Genomic DNA, 15,634 nt, shown 5'->3' on the forward strand with positions numbered 1-15,634 from the left:
TTTTGGATTTTTGTGAATGGTGGAATTTGGTGACATTAAATGAGAGTTGCAAATTTCAGAAAATTGTGAACATCAAATGCACTCACCAACCACCTCATTCATGCAGCTTGACCCACTTCCATCCATCCATACCCTCAATATATATATATATATACACATATCAATGGGGCAATATAAAAAATATTCTAATTTAAGGGATAAATTTAAAATTTTTTATGGGGGCATTTAACAATTTTTGTTAGAAATTTATAATGAAATCAAGTTTTTTAAATAAAATGAGTGGGGGCATATGCCCCATAGCTTATAACATAGATCCGCATATGCATATATATATATATATATATATATATATCATCAAGTATATCACTTGTAGATTGGTGTGCCATTCATTGGGTTTTGTTCCTTGTCGCAGGGGTCGGTAGAAATTATCAAAATTTTAGTTGTATCGTTTATATTTTATATTTATTAAAAAAGTACAAGTTTTTAAATCATTTTTTTATTATTTATTATAAACAAAGTACCATATATTGAATAACAAAATAAAGAACATTTATTTATTTACAAAATTCGAACTCGAATATTTCATAATACTCGAACAATTTTTATTATATGAATTTTACAAATCAAATTTTAAATTTTAATATTCATATTATTTGAATATTAATCCGAATAATCTATAATACTTGTGCATGTTCAACTCATACCCATTAATTTAGATATTAAAAATATTTTTTCATTTATGGTGGTATAGATTTTAGCTTAGATAGATATCAAATTCTTATAATTTGAACATTTATATATAACTCAATACACACACATATATATATATATATATATATATATAGAAACATTAGAAATATAAATAGGCGAGATGATGTGCCCCATACGTTGGGTCCTGCATGCTCCTTCTCGGGTGAAATTAATTTTCTTTATCATGTGTCTTGTGATTGAGTTATATTAATAAAATAAAAAATAAATAATGTTTCCCTAACTTTAAATGATATAGTTTCAATATCCGAACTTACTTCTATAAACGATATTAGAAGGATATATAATCTATATTCCCGCAACTCACTCGAACCAAAACATAAACTCGCAATTTACACACTAAAAATTGTCGATGAGGGTAATAAAATTCTATTTAAATTAAAATATATTGTTAATCTGTAAATTTAAACTGTTTTATTCCTCAACATTACTTTTCCATACAATATAAATCCAATCAAATTTCTAATCTATATTATACTAGAAAATTTTATGAATGAATAAAATCAAATTTTATTTATATTTAAATTTTATCAAATTAAATATCCGCAAGCATTAAACTATCGGTGTATCTATTTACTAATAATTCTCTTTGTGGACCTTTTGATAAAGCGCAAGAATTCCACAATAATATCTATCCATAGATCTCTCTTCTCATTCTCTCTCTTTTTAAATTGGTCATTCATTTCATCCAAAACTATATGTTCCATTTTATTTTTATTTCTCCTTTATACATATGATATATATATATATATATATTCCAACAATTTTAAATAAAACACAAAGGGAGAGAAATGTACAAGGGGCATGTGAAAGTAATTACTGAGATAAACGGAGGGTAAGATGGTCAAAACAGGTTTCGATGGGCCATTGGGCTTTTCTTTTACATCAAAAGCTCGCTGACTTTGCGTGACACGTCTCTTTTATCGTTTTGGATCATGTGCACGTGTCACTGTTTTTTCTGATTTTTAAAAACATTTTTGTATAAATAAATAGATAAATAATTTATTTTGATTAAATTTAAAAAAATGACGTTGGTTGGGTTACCGGGTCAGACCGGTCAGGGGAATGGGACAAACCAATGCCGAAGGGAAACATCGGGCCACGACAAAACAAACTTCCAACGTACATTTTTCACTTTGCCAAATATTGTCTCATTTCAAAGTGTACATCTCCATATATATATATATATACACACACGTGTGTATGCATATGATGATTTACAGCAGTGACACATTTATGTATACGCGTATATCCGCAGGTTTTATGTGAAGAAGCGTATAATATTTTAGAAAATAATGTTATATATTTACGTTTTGTTCTTCGAATTTAATTGGTTTAGCGAACCACCCAAAACCAGACCGTAAAACGAACCATTGGTTTTCCAGAACCGGAAATTGGGAACATCGTGAAATCAGTTTCTCTTTTTTGGTCTTTCCCCTTCCCTCCATCGGCATAGGAATCCTCAAAGGCGAAAATGGCGGCGATTAGGACGACGACGAACATGATCCTGCCGCGTCGGAGACAATGGAAGAAGTCTTCGGTTCCTCGTGGTTTCCGGTTCGCGGCGGAGACTTCCCAGTGGGGGAGATCGGAAGGTCTCTTCGATCTACAGGGAACGAGCTTACTCCGCAGATTTCTTCTGGTATCAATGATCATCGCTTTCGCATTCAGTGCTTTGTTTGTTCCCTGTAAAGTTTTCAGGGGTGTGTTTGGATTTCTGGGCAAAACCCAAGAAAGAAATGAAATTTGTGAGAGATGATTGGGTCTGATTTTTGATGAGCCTTGTGAAATTTTACTGTGATGGCCATACCATAGACCACGATTCAGTCATCATAATCCGACCATCATTTGCAAGAGATGAATATAATTTTAGTCAATTCCTGACTTTTGGTGCTTTCCAGTGAAAATCATATAAGGGGTATCGAAAATCGGTCGGATGATTTCATAGTCAGTATTCTGTTCTGGGATAGGTGGAGGAAAATGTGACCTTGTATGGATTCTTATAGAGCTCCATACAAGCCTTTGAGTGTTTTGGGATGGGCAATTGAATGAAAACCGTTTAAAGGGTTATTATTCTCTTATCTTCCAATGGATTAAAACTTTACCATGGTAACCAAAATTTGACAATACTCTCCCCCACATTGAAGAATTTAATGCATATATATGGCTTAGATGTCTGGTTTTTGATCATGTCACTGTCAACTTTTTACTGTGGTCCGTCCGTGAGGTCGAAATGTGAACAAAGGTGTCTTCTTTCCCCATTTCATTCCTAGCATCTTTATGACTTGTCTGATGTATCGGTGGTGCTTCACCTGTAACAGTGTTTGAAGTGAATTCCAAAGCCCGACATGCCCTTCAATGCGGAAATGCATTCCGCCTAAGTGACAGGATCAGGCAGAGGATTATGCAGATGGTTTGTTCTGCTCCATTCCCCCCCGCCCCCTCAATTTACTAGAAAAATATGACAGGGAACCTAGCCGATGCAATGCATACCAGCTGACGACGGTTTTAGGGTTACGCTTTTCGGATATGTTTTTTTTATTTCTCCTTCTTTGTTTTGGTTTAACGAGAGTGTTATCTATGGACAGGAGAAGAATGGTATTAACAAAGAGGGAGAGCTATCAGCTAACCAAAACTATAACACAGAAGTCAGGTACCTAGTTTTCTTCTTCCTCTCATTACCTTCCTTTTTATCAAAGATTCTTCAAATCGATTTTTTTGTTTGTTTAAACTTCTCTTCATTGTATTGTAAACTGATTCTCTCGAAGTTTTTGTGTAATAATCCGAACAGGAGAAGATTATCCATGCAACCGAATATGTACCTCCACCTCCAGTACAAGAACAGAAGAAGAAGAAGAAGAAGATTGTAAAGATGTAGGAGTAGGAACTTATCTTGTAAATGTATTAAAACTCCCTAATCTATAAACTTAGCTTGTATCTCATCATATATATCAGTTGTAATTGCAATGTACAGACCAATCAAATTGTGTTGTCCCTATTTTCTGATAACATGTTCTTCTCCTGATCTTTGATCAATGTGTCTGATCCATCTTCTCTTGTTATCATCTTCCTTTTCCGTTTTAGTTGCTGCCACGTGTGAGATATCTAACCCTCCCATCACCGGAATTGTCACCGTTCTTACAACTTTCCGGTCTCTGGCCAACGCCCTTCTCCAGCTGAACCCCGAAGCACTTGTCGAGTAACCGCTTCTACAGACTACAACCGCTCCTCGGCCACCGAACGCAGCGTTTCGCAAAACGGCCGACGCCAATTCCTTATGCCGCCAATCAACGACCAGGAAGTCGACCCCTTGCAGCTTCTTCATCGCTTTCTCGGGATTTTCAGCGACGATGATCTCTGGTGCGTTTGAGGAAAACGCGGATTCTTCTTTTGATATGGCTTTGGAGTTGGAGATAAGCGGTCTGGGAACTCGCGTTTGGTAGGATGCATATGTGTTTGGCGTTTGTGTGATGGGCCGCGACTGTTAAGCCAATGCTCGTGGCTATGGCTTCGCCTTCAGACCATGTTTCCACTATCAGTTTCGCGTTCCAGCCCGCCGCCATGGCTGCGATCAGCTCCGTCGCCCCCGGCGTTCCCAGATTCTCGCACTGCAAAAAATGAAAAAAAAAAACCCCAAAATTGGAACTTTGCAATACCCAAAAAACGAAACCTTAGTTCTGGAAAAAAAAAAAATCCAAGAACAGGTTCTTGGGAATGGTGCGATACGTAAGAGATTACGACAAGATTGCATCGGAATCGTTGTCGGGAAAATATTACTTACCGATTAAACTGTGTCTATGTAAGCTTTTGATGCTGTCTCCGGAGACCAAACCAGCTTCATCTTCATCTTTCTTCTTCTTCACTGACAGAGGATGTTTTCCTTCTATAACATATGACAATAAGCAAAGCAAAATCGCACGTTTTGCCTTTTATTCGCAGATTCTTTTTTATTTTTGGAAAGCAGCCCCCTGTATTATGATTTGTTTCTTGATTTGCCCCTACTGTTATAAATTTTTCAAGTGCCTCCTTAAATTGTTACACATTAAAATGAGTCCTTGCCGGTTACATAAAATGTACCACTAGCTTTATTGACACATTCATACGCAATTAACCGATAAGATGGCGGTGTTAGAGTGAGAGTTCTTGTATTCATATAATAATTCCATGGTATACTTGGGAAAAATATTTTAGAATTGAGGACTATCAATAAATAAATATTTCAAGAAAATTTGTTTTTTCTAGAATATATTTTGCTTCCTGTTTTCTGGGGATATTTTGGACCATCGCCATCGACATTTTCACAAGCGAAGGTTTGGATTTGGTTTACAACGAGATTAAACTGCTAATCTTTAATTAGTAAGGACCGACTGACATTTTAAAATGGTAAAATATTTTGGTTTAGATATTCACCAACAAATACATACATATATATATATATATATATATATATTATTCTATTTTTATTTGCTTTCACTTGGAAAATGACACGAGAGGCTTTTGATCGAAAGCATCATTAGGTCATGTTATGTCCCTTTCCCTCCCCACTAATTTTGGTCTCTCTCTATACACATAAATCTCACATCGGAAGGTGGAAACATTTTAAAACATGATGATTCGGTCCACACTCTAAGCAGAAAATGCTTAATTGGTCATTTGAATCTATTAAATTGACTGATTACACATTGATATTTGTGTAAATCAAATATATATATATATATGATTGGAGTTTTATCGGATATCCAATCAACACAACTTCACGTGTACACATATGAATATTTCTTTATATAATGAAGCTGAAATGGCAAAAAATATCCTATATTTTTTGAGAAAAAATTCTATATTTTTTTATTATAAAAAATCTATACTTACATTTATTCACCAAAATATATATATACACTCTTTAATATATTTAAAACAAAAAAAACCATGTACTCTTTTTATTACCAAACAAACTTGATATTTATATTTATTCGTCGAAATATATATGTAGTTTCTAAATTCTACCAGATAAACTCCTAAACGCAATGCTAAAAAAGGATAGTAAAAAATTTATCAGAACTAACCCAACTGATATATACCTGAACCGAATTGAAGCGATTAAAATAATATACCATATTAGATATGAATATTTCAAATTCGAAATAACCGAATAGAATCCGACTGATATAAATCCAATCTAGTGTATTTTAGATTCGGTTATTTCAGAGTCGATTATTTAAAATAATATGTTATTTAAATAAATACAATTATTTTGGGTTCGGTTATTTCGGATTTGAAATATTCATATTCAATCTGTTATATTAATTTAATTGATCGATTCGGTTCGAATATATATCGGTCGAATCCGGTTCGATTATTTTGGGTTCAGTTATTTCGGATTTGAAATACTCATATCTAATATGGTATATTATTTTAATCAATTCGATTCGGTTCGGATATATATCGGTTGGGTTAGATTCAGACAAATTTTTTACCGTATTTTTTTGTCATTTGCGTTTAGGGATTTATTTGTTAGAATTTATAAAGTACGTATATATTTCGACGAATAAATATAAATATAAGGTTTGTTTGGTAATAAAAGTTACATGTTTTTTTGTTTAATATTTGAAGAATACATGTGTATATTTCGGCGTAAGTATAAATATAGTATTTTTTTTTATAAAGAAAGAGTAGACATAGTCACATAGTATAGTATAGTGTTTTTTGGTCGATTTTTCCTAAAAGTAAAGGATAATGGGCCAGGCCCATCCAATTGAGCCTTGCCATAGCTTATAAACGACACCGTTTTGCCTCGTCTCCTCCGAATCGTCAACGCCACCCTTGAGATCGTCGGTTTCCATTGTACAGGAGTGAATAGGAAATTCCACGGGGAGAGAGAGAGAGAGAGGGGACCCGGAAAGGAAAACCGATCCAAGAATCCGGGAGAAGGCAAAATGGGAAAGTACAATCTGACCGACAGCCAGGTCTCGTCGATGAAGGAGGCGTTCATTCTCTTCGACACCGACGGCGACGGGAAAATCGCTCCGTCGGAGCTCGGGATCCTCATGCGGTCCCTTGGAGGCAATCCGACACAATCCCAGTTGAAATCCATCATCGCCTCTGAGAATCTCACGTCGCCGTTCGATTTCGATCGGTTCCTCGATCTCATGGCGAAGCACCTGAAGCCGGAGCCTTTCGATCGCCAGCTTCGTGACGCGTTCAAAGTTCTCGACAAGGAAGGAACTGGGTTCGTAGCTGTCTCGGATCTGAGGCATATACTCACCAGCATCGGCGAGAAGCTGGAGCCTAGCGAGTTCGATGAGTGGATCCGGGAAGTTAATGTTGGGTCCGATGGTAAGATCCGGTACGAGGAGTTCATCGCCAGGATGGTCGCCAAGTGAGATCTAATCTTTACCTCGTTGCTGAAATCTGAATCTGGGAACGAATTCGAGATGATTCCTTCGTTTATCCGACTGTTGGTTTGAACGAATTCTAGGGCTTGTTTGGCATTTGGTTTGCAATACGATTGGGGAATTTCCTATGGGACAGTTCTAACTTTATGTTCTTCCTGTTTGTTTTTCTCTGTGTGGATGATCCTCTTCATTATCTATTTCCAAGAACTGTTAAAATCTCTCATTTTTTTTACCAGATTTATGGCTTTATCAAAATACAATTGTACCCATGTGTATATTCACATAGATCTGGGAGTAGATTAGATGCAATTTACGGTATGAACACAACCCATCTGCGTCATAACATCGTCTTGTTCATCTTCTAGTTCTGCCAACTGTAGTTGTTGATGGGTGATCTTGTACAGAGATCCTGCAATGATCTTTGAGCTTTACTTTGTTCAAACTCCCTTTCTGCTGTCATTTTGCTTTCGGTTTGGACTGATGAAAGATCTTAGGAGTTTGCGGTGACTTGCTTTCGCCGTTCTTGAAAACAGCGATCACGACGAGGCTTTCTTTCCCACGACGAGGAACCATCGGGCTGGAGTCGAAAATGGTCCAGGCCCTTGTGAATTGTGATGCTATACTAACTAGACTCGTGCCATTGAGCTAGACAAACCTTTGTTCATTGACTACTTGTATCAGGTTTGTAGATAGAGAGACCTACATTCAGAGGCATTTTATGTGACCCTTTGCTGAGAAATGTCTCATTCTGAATGTCATTGATCTAGATTTGGTTCGGTCCGGTTTGGTCTAGACATACATTCAGAGGCATTTACTGGTATCTTATGTGACCCTTTACTGAGAAATATCTCATTCTGAATCTCATTGATCTCGGTTCGGTTTGGTTTGGTCTAGCCTGTGAAACAAATTGAGATTGGACCGGTTAAAACTAAACGGCAAGTGGTTAGTTTGGTTTAAGTGAGTGAGACCATGAAACGGGTTATAACCGGTAATAAAAGTGGTTGGGTCTGATGGTTCCCTCTTCTTGAAGTGGAGTATTCCATTTATCAAATAAATATGATAATTAAGGAATTCTAAGTGTCTGAAAAAATTAAAACACAAAAAAAGCCTGCTGTCTGGGCCCATGCCCCAAAAAAAGATATGGCTTTGAATGGTAGGAGTTTTTGGAGTTTTTGAAATCCAAAAACAAAAAAAAAATAACATTCAAGTTTTTACAAAATTACTTTTCCTAAAAACTTGGAAAGTCATTTTAGTGAAAAAATCAATGAAAAACCAAAAGCTACTTTTTTGAGTTTTCAAATATTATAAAATCCAAAAGCCAAAAACCAAAAACTAAAAACCAAAATCCAAAACTAAAACCAAAAACCCAAAATAAAAACCATATCCATTCAAAATCATAGTAATCGCCGTTCCGTTGGCAGGTGATGTTTTGATAAGATATTTTTTGTTTTATCTGTCGCTGTTAGCCACGTTTGGGACGCGTTATTTAAAGCAATAATCATTAAAAAAAACAATAGAGTTCATGCTATTATATGGTCTTGAGATATGTAATTCTATGATATTTTTTTATTAAGAATTTCAGAATTTCATATTCATGTAAACCGTGACCGTATATACATTTACTCATTATGAAGAGTAAATTAGATTAGTTGTTTGGATGGGCCGTAACCATTTTATTATTTTAGTTGTTGTGTATGGTCATGCATCACGGTTTTCTCGTACAAAATGATTTTAATTATACGAATAATATGTTGTTTTTTTCTTTTAATTCTTACATAATGAAGCGTTGTATCGTAAAAAAAATGTATAGTAAAACCTTTTTTTTTTGGGTAAACTATAGTAAAACCTTTTAGTTTAGGAAACATCAACATCAACATCAACATCACCTTATTTCCAAATTTATTTAGAGTCAGCGCCCAATTTTGATTACTATATCTATACTATAAAATATAACTGTCCTCACACAGATCTGTCAACAATGGCGGATTCTTTTTTAGCTCGTCTCTCTCTCTTCCTCTTCGCCTTACTCTTCCTCTTCGCAACCTACTCATGGGTTTATCGACCCGACCCGAATTTCAATCCCACTCTCGGGTCGGGCTCCACGGCCCGGGTCGACCGCTCGGAGGAGAAGCCACGTCACCCGCTTGACCCGCTGACGGCGAGAGAAATCGACAGGGTTCGAGCCATATTAACGGGTTATAACCCGGGTTTCGGATCCGGGTCAGCGAAGATCCACGCCATGACCCTCGACGAGCCGGAGAAGACGCGTGTCACGCGGTGGAGGAAGGGTGATCGGCTTCCGCCGCGTACGGCGGAGGTCGTGGCGATGTGGAACGGCGAAACCCACGTGATGACGGTTCATCTGGATTCGGGTCGGGTCGTGTCCGATCGGGTCAACCCTACTTCTGGGTACCCGATTCTCACCTCGAACGAAATCATGGCGGCTTCCCAGGTATGTATGTATGCATGGTTATATAAAACCGTATATGTCCGGTTCGGAAACCGGCCGATGAATTTGGTATTAGCTTGCCGGTTTATTAGACACGTTCACGAACCGATACTACAACCGGAATTTCTTTTATTCTATACGGTTTACTGTATGAGTGTAAAATGGGTTAATAAATCGCTTGAACCAGTTCGTAATCATCCACGAGGTCGGATGAATCACGAATTATATTGCAAACTGGACCTTAATCAACTCTAATTATATCTTTTATTCTATTCTTTTTCACACTTTATTCTTCAATATGTCAAATCGATAACAACTATATAGTAGTTGTATTTGACTTGAAAACATATTTTTTGGATATGAACCATTTATTTGGTCTCACAATGGTCAACTCGTTTATGTATCGAAATATAATTTGGTGGACCGAATAAGCTCGTTTTACATCTGATTAACTATGGCCAATTTGGATTAATAATTAGACCAATGTGCCGACCGAACCTGCAGGTTCCATTCAAGAGCATAGAGTTCAACAACTCGATCAAGGCTCGAGGGATTCCGTACGCCGATCTGAAATGCATAACCCCATCGGCCGGATGGTTCGGACCGGACGAAGAAGGACGACGAGTCATAAAGATTCAATGCTTTTCACAGCAAGGCACTCCCAATTTCTTCATGAGACCCATCGAAGGCCTTTATATGACGGTCGATATCGACAGATTGGAAGTCATTAAGATCGTGGACAAGGGTCCGGTTCCGGTTCCTAAAGGTGCCGGTACAGATTACCGGTTTAAGGTTCAGAATAAACCGGCTCAGATGGACCGGATCAACCCTATTTCCATTGAGCAACCGGAGGGTCCGAGTTTTAGGGTTGAAGATGGTCATTTGGTCAAGTGGGCCAATTGGGTTTTCCATATCAGACCGGACCAACGAGCCGGTTTAATCATTTCTCAAGCTACGGTTCGCGACTCCGAGACAGGTAACCTAATTCTTTTATATAAAAAGAAAAAAAATAAAAATAATTGAGCTCTTAATACTTACTCTTAAGAACACAGATTTAAAATAGTTTGAAGAAAACGGCAAATTTCAATAAATAAGTACCTTTTATTATTAGAAGAAATAGATATAAACTTTGGGGAAATGATAACTTTGTTAGTGAAACTCGTCTATTTTAGACTAAACATGGCCGGTCTCAACGAATAAAATACGCTAATCATCGACCTTTTATTATTGCTAATCATAGAGTTGGTATTACTAGCAAATAATTATGTTATTGTAATCGAGAAACCTTATAATATGTTTTTGTAATAATCTTTTTAAGTCCATGTGCCACCTACTTAGACAGAATCTTCTAGTAAGTATCCATATCATATTCCATGAAGAAAAGATGTGACAAGCTTCAATAAATACTTTTTACGAAATGGTCCCTAGATTTTTACTGGTCTTACTATTCAGCCTTACATTTTGAAATCTACAATATAACCCAGGTGAACCAAGGAGTGTGATGTACAAAGGGTTTGCGTCGGAGATGTTCGTTCCGTACATGGACCCTGAAGAAGGATGGTACTTCAAATCGTACATGGACGTCGGCGAGTTCGGGTTGGGCCCCACGGCAATGCCGCTCGTCCCTCTCAACGATTGCCCACGAAACGCTTACTATCTCGACGGCGTCTTCTCCTCTCCCGACGGAATACCTTATATCCAATCCAACATGATTTGTTTGTTTGAACGTTATGCCGGCGACGTTAGCTGGCGACATTCTGAGATCCTTCTCCCCGAACAAGGCGTATGTTTGTTTCTTGTGCCTCGAATCCTCTAAAGACCGGTTTCTCTTTTTATGAAATATTTCATTTTTGTATGATTCGGATGGCAGATTAGGGAATCGAGGGCAAAGGTGACACTAGTGGCTAGGATGGCGGTTTCGGTTGGAAATTACGACTATATTTTCGACTGGGAGTTTCAAACCGATGGTTTGATTCGTGTTACGGTATGAGAAACGTAACTTTATAATGATTCTTGGCTTTTAGATTCAGTTATACATTCGCTTATACCGAAAAGTTCTCCATAGGTTTCGGCCTCGGGAATGCTTATGGTGAAAGGAACGCCGTACCAAAACGTAGATGATCTCGGCGACAAAGAGGACGATTCTGGACCGTTGATCTCCGAGAACGTGATAGGAGTCGTACATGATCATTTCGTAACGTTTCATTTAGACATGGACATCGATGGATCGACGAATAACTCTTTCGTTAAGGTTCATCTAGAGAAGCAGAGAGTTCCGAAAGGGAAATCGCCAAGGAAGAGTTACCTTAAGGTCAAGAAGTATGTAGCCAAGACTGAGAAGGATGCTCAAATCAAGCTCAATCTCTATGACCCGTATGAATTCCACGTTGTAAACCCTAACCGGCGGTCTCGGTTAGGAAACCCGGCCGGGTACAAAATCGTACCGGGTGGTAACTCAGCGAGTCTGCTCGACCACGACGATCCACCACAAATTCGAGGTGCTTTCACTAACAATCAGGTACTTCTACAAAATTTTGGTTTACTTGGTATATGTTCGGTTCAATAGCAAAATGTTAGGTTCATGATGCTAATTTGATGATTGATTTAAACCGGTTTAGATATGGGTGACTCGGTACAACCGGTCAGAGCAATGGGCCGGAGGAGTTCTAATGTACCAAAGCCAGGGTGATGACACTCTACAGGTCTGGTCCGACCGGTAAGTAAACCGATACGCCATACCGATAATTCATACCATTCCCGGTTAATAACATTACCAATATGTTTGCATCTTGTTTGTGTTGGTGGTGAAACAGGGACCGTTCGATCGAGAACAAGGATATAGTCTTGTGGTACACGTTAGGATTCCATCACATCCCGTGTCAAGAAGATTATCCGGTTATGCCAACGGTGTCGGCTAGCTTCGAGCTTAAACCGGTTAATTTTTTCGAAAGCAATCCGATCCTTGGGGTTGAACCCTTCTTCGAGAAAGATCTACCGGTTTGTAGACCGGCTGCTACATCTTGATTGATCCGGTTTACTGTAAGGTAAAATTAAATCCAATAAATTTATGTGATCTTTTTGTAGCCCTTTGTAAGTCCGTAAGTCCAATGTAAGGGAAAAGATTCACAATTATACAAAACCAGAAAAGCCGGTTTAAACCGGTACCGGTTTATAGGGCAAAGCTGTATTGAAATTCTTTAGAAGCCTTTCATCATATTCGTATCCATGACATTGACATAACACATGATTTAAATACAAACTAAACCGATCTATAGATAATCTAAGGTCAAATTGAACCGAATTTAATTATGCCTTGCTTTGGTTCAACCTCTCATACGAAAACAAACCCAAATACATACTATAAGATTAATTACATAAACCGGCCCGAGAACCGAACCTCTTTTATTTAAAGATAATATATTTTATATACTAATCCCCAATCTACGCCATATCCGAATTGAACCTGAAATAAACACTCTTTATTTTAATTTTGTGACAATTTGAAACTGAATAAGGATAAACAAACTGGAAATTCTCAGCCTTACGCAGCCTACAGATATTACAATGGGAAACATAAATAAACCATTACAAAAAAAAAAACATAAATAAACACAATTTTAAAGTAAACAAAAAAAAACAAAATATTTTATTTATTTATGTAGTCCATGTATTGTAATAGTGGACCACCACCAGTCGCGAAAGCTCATGCAAGACCACAACCAATTGATTATTCGAGTCCATGAACGCACAAAACGCCAAGGGATATGACGGTGAAATATATCATAATCGACGAAAAATAATAGAATATTCCAATAAAATTTCATATCTCCACGTGAGTGATTTATATTAGGTTTTAAAATGGGTGATAATTAATTATATTTAAAATATATTGGCAGCTGTTATTGTTTCTTTTGTTTATACATTCACGATAAAATGGAGTTAATATTTTCATAAATTTTCTTTGTAGGTGAAATCAACTATATATCACAGGATATATTTTTTTTAATCTTAAAGTTATCATATGATCTTAACATTTAAATTGATATATGCTAAGATTAACATTGATTAGAGTGATTTCTAAGCTATTATCATTCATTATAAAATAATTTAAATGTAATTGTAAATTGTAAATTGTAACATCATGAATCCTGAAAATATATATAGTGTTTGAGAAAAAAATGTTTAATATTTGTTTATAATCAATGTATTTCGATTTTTTTTATTCTGTCTTAAAATTTTAGAAAGCACCACCTATTAGAAAATTCTATGTGCATGAAAACCAAAATAAAATATGTTAAAAAGGATGATAAAGTATTATATTATTTGGAAATTAGTTGCTACTTGTGGATAATTTAGACGATTAAACGTGTTATGCATTGTAGTTTTGTGAGGTTTCTATGTAAATACATTGCAAGAAAAAAAAAACACAAAGGATTTCAACTCTGTCCCGTTTTGGTTTGATCAAAATGGCGACAAGAAACCTACAAACTTCATGTCCAAAGAGCTAAAGAAAAAAATGGAAAATCTAAAAAGCAAAAAAAAAAAAGGAAGAAGAAGAAGAAGATTATTGTGAAAATAATAATTAATGGAAGTATAATTAAAATACTCAAATCTCGTTTCTCAAATTAAATTGGGAGGTTAAATCTCACTATACAAAAATGCTTTGATTTGTGTATATTAATGAGTCCAAAGTAATATAAATGATTGATTGATATTCGAAAACGTGGAAAATATCTTCTTAAAAATGTGCTTATATCGCATCATACAATATATATATAGTTTTGGAGTTCATAATCTCAAGCATATGTTTTTGTACAAAATGCGTCTATATATGGAACGTTTAATTTATTTGGAGAAGAATGTCTAAGGTTTATTATTATTATTATTATATGGAAACAACTTAGAAATTAGTGAAATTTAAAGGGCCAACCATATAATATGATTGTCTGTAATCATTAGCTAAATGTATAATCATTCTGTCAGGTGAAAGGAGATATCAATTCAACAGTCTCATAATCACTACTATGCTTAACACATTTTTATTTAATTAATCTTTGTAATATCAAATGATATTTAGCCATATAAAAATCAATGTATGAAAATGAAATTATTTGTTTTTTGGGGGGTCAGTTTTGTTTCCATTGTTCCTTGTGAGTTTCTTTTGTTGTCTCATATTTCCTTTGTGGGTTCAATATCAATATCATGATGTCGATGTTGGAATCTTTTTCATTTTCAAATTATACGTAATTATTATTTAATTAAAAAAACGCCGACAAAAATAATTTTCGTTTCTAGAAAAAAATAAACGATATCTTTTGAAATTAACACCGTACTTATCCAAAGGCAATTGTACTTCATTTCCTCCGAGTTTGGGGCGCAATATTAGTACTTAATTTAGTTTATATAGCTATATACTAATTCATATATTATTAATATTTAGCGAATTATTACTATAAAACTTTAATACACGATTATACACATAAAATATTATATACGGCCTGATTTTGGGTTGGTTGCGATATTTTGATTATTAGCGTTTTCCGTATAATATTTGATGCAGATTGCTAACGCAACTTTCATAAATGCGTCTCACACTTCTTATTATTGCTATATATACACATATATGCGGGTGCATACATAGCCATTCTCTAACATACCAAAGGAAAGAAAAAAAAAGATGAAAATCTTATCTCAAAACCCAATCTTTTCTGCGTCTCTTCTTCTTCTTCTTCTCCAAGTCTCCAACGCTTCAGCCGCAGACCAAACATCCGATTCAAACCAAACAATTATGAACTCAAACCAAACCAACCTGGATTACATCAAAACATCATGCAACGCCACTCTCTACCAAACCCTATGCTACAGTTGTCTCTACCCTTACGCCTCTCTGATCGATTCCGACCCCGAAAAGCTCGCCATCACCGCTCTCAATCTCACCCTCTCCGAGACCAAATCCACCCAAAGGCTCGTCAAGTTCATCTCCCGACGCCGCCATGCAAGCCTCGGGCCTGGAGAGGCGGGCGCC

At 36.2% G+C, this 15,634-nt stretch overlaps 5 protein-coding genes across 6 annotated transcripts in view; 4 read left to right on the plus strand and 1 right to left on the minus strand.

Annotated features, from left to right (window-relative positions):
- The first annotated feature begins 2,122 nt into the window (after window positions 1-2,122).
- Window positions 2,123-3,771, plus strand: LOC104818407. 2 transcript variants are annotated; one of them, XM_010547990.2, is made up of 4 exons: window positions 2,123-2,410; window positions 3,090-3,181; window positions 3,357-3,421; window positions 3,537-3,771. In XM_010547990.2, exons 1-4 carry the CDS (start codon window positions 2,293-2,295, stop codon window positions 3,691-3,693), a joined length of 432 nt encoding a protein of 143 aa, XP_010546292.1. In that variant the 5' UTR covers window positions 2,123-2,292; the 3' UTR covers window positions 3,694-3,771. The 2 variants fall into 2 exon arrangements, with proteins under 2 accessions (XP_010546292.1, XP_010546300.1); XM_010547998.2 differs by having other exon boundaries at window positions 2,126-2,410; window positions 3,560-3,771.
- On the minus strand, window positions 3,742-4,641 carry LOC104818398. The gene is given in 3 exon segments (XM_010547977.1): window positions 3,742-4,156; window positions 4,158-4,376; window positions 4,550-4,641. Coding segments are annotated over 3 exon segments (678 nt in total). The 5' UTR covers window positions 4,616-4,641; the 3' UTR covers window positions 3,742-3,763.
- Window positions 4,642-6,567: 1,926 nt separating this feature from the next.
- Window positions 6,568-7,392, plus strand: LOC104818418 (probable calcium-binding protein CML13). Its single transcript, XM_010548012.1, has one exon. The coding sequence runs from the start codon at window positions 6,702-6,704 to the stop codon at window positions 7,146-7,148; it is 447 nt and encodes a 148-aa protein (XP_010546314.1). The 5' UTR covers window positions 6,568-6,701; the 3' UTR covers window positions 7,149-7,392.
- Window positions 7,393-9,128: 1,736 nt separating this feature from the next.
- LOC104818423 (primary amine oxidase-like) lies at window positions 9,129-12,780 on the plus strand. Its single transcript, XM_010548025.2, has 7 exons — window positions 9,129-9,612; window positions 10,114-10,585; window positions 11,094-11,392; window positions 11,480-11,593; window positions 11,675-12,127; window positions 12,228-12,325; window positions 12,423-12,780. Exons 1-7 carry the CDS (start codon window positions 9,139-9,141, stop codon window positions 12,631-12,633), a joined length of 2,121 nt encoding a protein of 706 aa, XP_010546327.1. The 5' UTR covers window positions 9,129-9,138; the 3' UTR covers window positions 12,634-12,780.
- Window positions 12,781-15,240: 2,460 nt separating this feature from the next.
- The window catches only part of LOC104818434 (21 kDa protein-like), a 1,183-nt gene continuing 789 nt past the window's right edge, over window positions 15,241-15,634 (plus strand). The window contains exon 1 of the mRNA XM_010548034.1: window positions 15,241-15,629. Within this exon, the coding sequence (XP_010546336.1) occupies window positions 15,287-15,629 (343 nt within the window). The 5' untranslated portion in view covers window positions 15,241-15,286. The remainder of the gene's footprint in view (window positions 15,630-15,634) is intronic.

Source organism: Tarenaya hassleriana, unplaced genomic scaffold (assembly GCF_000463585.1).
Source record: "Tarenaya hassleriana unplaced genomic scaffold, ASM46358v1 Cleome1, whole genome shotgun sequence".
In the NCBI taxonomy this organism is placed as follows: domain Eukaryota; kingdom Viridiplantae; phylum Streptophyta; class Magnoliopsida; order Brassicales; family Cleomaceae; genus Tarenaya; species Tarenaya hassleriana.

What these genes read in the sequence shown, in the direction of transcription:
- LOC104818418 (XM_010548012.1), top strand. Translation starts at nt 6,702, where the DNA reads ATGGGAAAGTACAATCTGACCGACAGCCAGGTCTCGTCGATGAAGGAG.
- LOC104818407 (XM_010547990.2), top strand. Translation starts at nt 2,293, where the DNA reads ATGGAAGAAGTCTTCGGTTCCTCGTGGTTTCCGGTTCGCGGCGGAGAC. An exon ending in TACTCCGCAGATTTCTTCTG is followed by an intron (nt 2,411 to 3,089) that starts GTATCAATGATC and finishes CACCTGTAACAG; the next exon opens with TGTTTGAAGTGAATTCCAAA. An exon ending in GGCAGAGGATTATGCAGATG is followed by an intron (nt 3,182 to 3,356) that starts GTTTGTTCTGCT and finishes ATCTATGGACAG; the next exon opens with GAGAAGAATGGTATTAACAA.
- LOC104818423 (XM_010548025.2), top strand. Translation starts at nt 9,139, where the DNA reads ATGGCGGATTCTTTTTTAGCTCGTCTCTCTCTCTTCCTCTTCGCCTTA. An exon ending in TCCTTCTCCCCGAACAAGGC is followed by an intron (nt 11,393 to 11,479) that starts GTATGTTTGTTT and finishes TTCGGATGGCAG; the next exon opens with ATTAGGGAATCGAGGGCAAA. An exon ending in CTACAGGTCTGGTCCGACCG is followed by an intron (nt 12,326 to 12,422) that starts GTAAGTAAACCG and finishes GTGGTGAAACAG; the next exon opens with GGACCGTTCGATCGAGAACA.